Here is a 4,825-nt window from a genome sequence, read left to right as displayed (position 1 = left end):
TATATATATATATATATATATATATATTAAAAAAAAAAAAGATACTTGCTTAATAAAAGCTTTTTTTTTTGTCATATGTAATTCTTAAAATTCTGTACATTGTAAAAGTTACTGTAGTTTCAAAGTACCTCTTGTTTAAGTTCAAAACTGTTTAAAACTAGGCCATCACATAAAGCATGTTAATAAGTTGTTCTTCAAACAGATGGTACTGTGTTAAAAAACATGATATCCAAGAAAAATGAACAATACATTGTATTAGACATAATTCAGAAAGACCACTCAAACGTTTTGAAAATAATTGTATTTTAATCATTTTTGTAGATAATCTAACATTTTAAAACTCTGACAGTCTCCGGTTGTACAAATCCTCTCACCAAAAAACTCGTGAACAGTTTTTTTTTCTTCAACCAACCCAACTAAATAATTTTATAATGTTAGAATGTCAGAAACTCAACCAGTTTCATTTAATCTTTTATCCAGTCGAGCAGTTTAGGAGTGAAGTAGGTGATGATGACGTCAGCACCTACAAAAACAAATCATAAACAAAAAATCTTTTTCAATTATTCAAACTACAGTTCAATTGAGAAATTTAAAATAAAACTCATCAAAGATTAATTGTTTAAAGATTAATTAATCGTTTTTCATTTGAGCACATTGCAAACGCTAATACAGCATGTCACCACCGTTGTTCATCACAGAGATCAACATTTAAAGATCTCACTCTGTGAATATCCTTCCAGTCATCAGTTTCCAAGTGTCAGCATCGTAGTGTCAAATGGTGGGAATTTGACTAGAACCAAATATGTAGATGATAAATATGTTTTTTTAGAGACAAAGGAGGGAAAAAAAATCACACAATAGTGTGTATAGGATTGCAATAACACCACATCTCAGGCCAGTCTAAAGTAATGTCCTTCTCACCAAATGGCCACTACAGTAAAGCTGGTCATTCCTTACAGTACCATCAGAAAGACAATATATAGGGTTATGAACAGGCCAGTCTAAAGTAATGTCCTTCTCACCAAATGGCCACTACAGTAAAGCTGGTCATTCCTTACAGTACCATTAACAAGACAATATATAGGGTTATGAACAGACCAGTCTAAAGTAATGTCCTTCTCACCAAATGGCCACTACAGTAAAGCTGGTCATTCCTTACAGTACCATCAGAAAGACAATATACAGGGTTATGAACAGGCCAGTCTAAAGTAATGTCCTTCTCACCAAATAGCCACTATAGTAAAGCTGGTCATTCCTTACAGTACCATTAACAGGACAATATATAGGGTTATGAACAGGCCAGTCTAAAGTAATGTCCTTCTCACCAAATGGCCACTACAGTAAAGCTGGTCATTCTTTACAGTACCATCAACAAGACAATATATAGGGATTTTTAAGGCCCACTAGACAAAGTTTCACAAGATGCAAGTCACACTTAGGAATTAATGGCTACTTTTCTGATAAAAAATAGATAAATAACGATCATATTCATTTAGATGTACGTCAACTCCTTATACGTCAGTTCCTCAACTGGGATTCTGTGCACTTAATCTGTTTCAGTGTGGTCTTGAAAGCCACAAACACTGGAATGTCTGTCAAGATGTTATTACAATACAAGATGCAGTAGTGAGCAACAGTGCATCACAACAAAGAAATAATTCCAAGGTGTAGCCCAGGATTAATTTTCTATAAAGTGTACTTAACCTCAGTATTTGTATATATATATATATAATTACAAAACTAAATTCCTACTATTTAATCACATATATAATTATAGTCCTTGATCTGTGTAGTACTATAAACAAGTATTCTAAACTTGTAGTGATAAATGGAAAGAATTAGTACAAAGATAAATATTAACGTTTTTATTAAATGCTATAATTCAACAAATTCTATATCAATAACATTGTTTTATTGTAAACAATGTAAAGACATATAAAAATTCTGTGTTAAAAAGTTACAATATCAATAACATTGTTTTATAGTAAACAATGTAATGACTTGTGAAACTTCTGTGTTAAATAGTTACAATATCAATAATATTGTTTTACGGTAAACAGCGTAATGACATGTAAAACTTCCATGTTAACATTAAATATACCTGCTCTTTTCATTGCTGTCAAACTTTCTAAAAGAACAGCTTTCAGCTGAAAGGCTCCAGCTTTACTGCCATGATACAGCATGGCATACTCTCCCGATACCTGGTAAACCACCAGGGGGAACTCTGGAAACTGTAATGATAAACGCTTGCTATACAACTGAAATTCAGGGAATGTCACTTGAGTAGAAAAAGAAACTTTAATATGAAACTGAAAGAGGACAGAAGTGATCCATTCATTGTCTTAATCCACTGATCCATAATATACTAGTCTAATAATTCAAGTTTAGGTTTACAACTGTTTATACACTTTTATTTTATGAATAAGTTGTTGTAATATATTACTTAATCCACGTTCTCAATTATAATGGAACCTATAGTGTAGCATTACTTACCAATACCAGTATAAACAGAAAGAACTGAACCATACATATCTGTAATGTAGCATTACTTACCAATACCTGTATAAACAGAAAGAACTGAACCATACATATCTGTAGTGTAGCATTACTTACCAATACCTGTATAAACAGAAAGAAGTGAGCCATACATATCTGTAGTGAGGCATTAGTTACCAATACCAGTATAAACAGAAAGAACTGAACCATACATATCTGTAGTGAGGCATTAGTTACCAATACCAGTATAAACAGAAAGAACTGAACCATACATATGTGTAGTGTAGCATTACTTACCAATACCAGTATAAACAGAAAGAACTGAACCATACACATCTGTAATGTGAACCTATGTATATATACAATATTATGAATAATAGAACAATGTATAGAAAATCCCATAAATTTTTTTTCTACCCATGAAATATTATCACTAGTATTTATCTGTCAATGAAAAATTAGATTTATCATAACTTTAACATTACCTGGTTTTTAGTTTGCCTCACAATATCTAAATATGGCAGACCAGGCTTCACCATCAACATGTCGGCACCCTCTTGAACATCTCTTTTCTGGGTTAGAACATGTTTAAAATAAAAAGTCAATAACATTAAAAATAAACATTATACATTCAGAAGAAATTTATGCTAGATCATGGAACTCAAAGCAGAAACGTTTCTCCAGAAGTATAAACTGACAATAACAACTAGAGGCCAATAATATTAAAATAGTCCAGACCATTACCATAAACCAGGATATAGACTACTTTACAACAAGTTTACGCATACATTTGAATAATTCAAAGCCTGTTATGGCTTAAATCAGGTTCTGCATAGAAATTGTGAAATACGCACACACACACACACACATATATTACATGTAAAAGGTCTTTGGTACCAATAACAGCAAGAAAACATAATAACAGAAAAAAAAAAAACTCACAGTAGATACTTATTTCACATATGCATAGTGCTGCCATCTGTTGGATAAATAATGGGACTGATATTAAATAAAGTTGTACAGATGCTATAACTTAATGGTTTTAAATGCACTATCCGACGACGTAATGTGAAAGATTTATAATTTTATCCCTGCTAATAATAGATAATGTCAAATAACATTAGATGCTAGATGCCTTTAAATCAGTCAGACATTCGTAATGCCTATTGGACCTCACACCCATCAACATAGTTAATTTTACTCAGATATCCTCCTGCACTTCCTAAACATACTTTTATCTAAATATTATCCAACAACTTCTAAACATACTTTAACAACTCTTAAAGATCCTTTTAACTATCATCTTAAAACTAAGTATCCTCTTATACTTATAAAATATATTTTATCTAAATATTATCCAACAACTTCTAAACATATATTAACCTAATGAGGTTTACCGTCAGAGATTTCATAAGACTAAATGTAGTGTAAGGGTTGAGAGATTTATTTCATTTGAAAATTAATTGGATGTATTATTCTATAAAATAATAGTTGTCGAAATTAGAAACGAAAACCATGCTCTCTGATAAAAAGAAAATTGCTGTATAAACTTTCGATATATACGTCATAAAGTAAGTCGGCAAGTCTTCAAGCTCAAATGTACAGCTCTTATACTACGTGCAATCAATTTGAATAGAATACAAATGTCACAAAATAAACAATACTGCTGCACGAAGGGCAAGACCAGAACTTCCAGGAGGCAACTGGTAACATCGACGATCACCAAAGAGAGGAGCCGAGTTAGCAGCATCTCTGCGATAAAAAAAAACTAAAAACTTTTCAAACAGTAAAGACTCGTATATGTTAAAACCACGTGATTGTAAAGTTTACGCAACACAACCTTTTGAACAACGTTACTTAACAATGAACTAACTATTCACTGTTTGAATAATCATTTACAAAACAAGAAAGTATTCTGTAAATTTCTGTTGCTAACTCCAACTCTAGATAATATAAAAGCAGCTTAAAGTAAAGGTTAACCAATAATTTATCAGCTCATAATTCTATATTGAAATAATGTACAAAAAGTTTAATTACTAGTAAAGTAATGGCTGACCAATCAGATTTGAAACAGCTTTCAGTAATGCAAAGTATTAAGTAAATGACCACGAGTGTTCACTAAACGTTAGTACAGAAAGGAGACATCAAAAGTCAGTTAGCTGAGCCTTAACACCATTTGTAACGCTTGTGACGACTAACCAGTCACTAAACGTTAGTACAGAATAGAGACATCAAAAGTCAGTTAGCTGAGCCTTAACACATGTGTGACACTTGTGATGACTAACCAGTCACTAAACGTTAGTACAGAATAGAGACATCAAAAGTCAGT

The 4,825-nt window shown here is 31.9% G+C and overlaps 1 protein-coding gene across 1 annotated transcript; it reads right to left on the bottom strand.

Moving 5' to 3' along the window:
* Nucleotides 1-282: 282 nt before the first annotated feature.
* LOC106475776 (delta-aminolevulinic acid dehydratase-like) lies at nucleotides 283-4,289 on the bottom strand (the record flags this gene model as incomplete). Its single annotated transcript, XM_013936453.2, has 4 exons — nucleotides 283-523; nucleotides 2,102-2,231; nucleotides 2,982-3,068; nucleotides 4,161-4,289. Coding segments are annotated over 4 exons (405 nt in total), but the record flags the coding sequence as incomplete, so codon positions are not given.
* Between the last annotated feature and the right edge of the window lie 536 nt (nucleotides 4,290-4,825).

The sequence above is a fragment of the Limulus polyphemus genome, unplaced genomic scaffold (genome assembly GCF_000517525.1).
Source record: "Limulus polyphemus unplaced genomic scaffold, Limulus_polyphemus-2.1.2 Scaffold9154, whole genome shotgun sequence".
Taxonomy (NCBI): domain Eukaryota; kingdom Metazoa; phylum Arthropoda; class Merostomata; order Xiphosura; family Limulidae; genus Limulus; species Limulus polyphemus.
The sequence above is the reverse complement of the archived record's forward strand: the minus strand, read 5'-3'. Positions and strand labels throughout refer to the sequence as shown.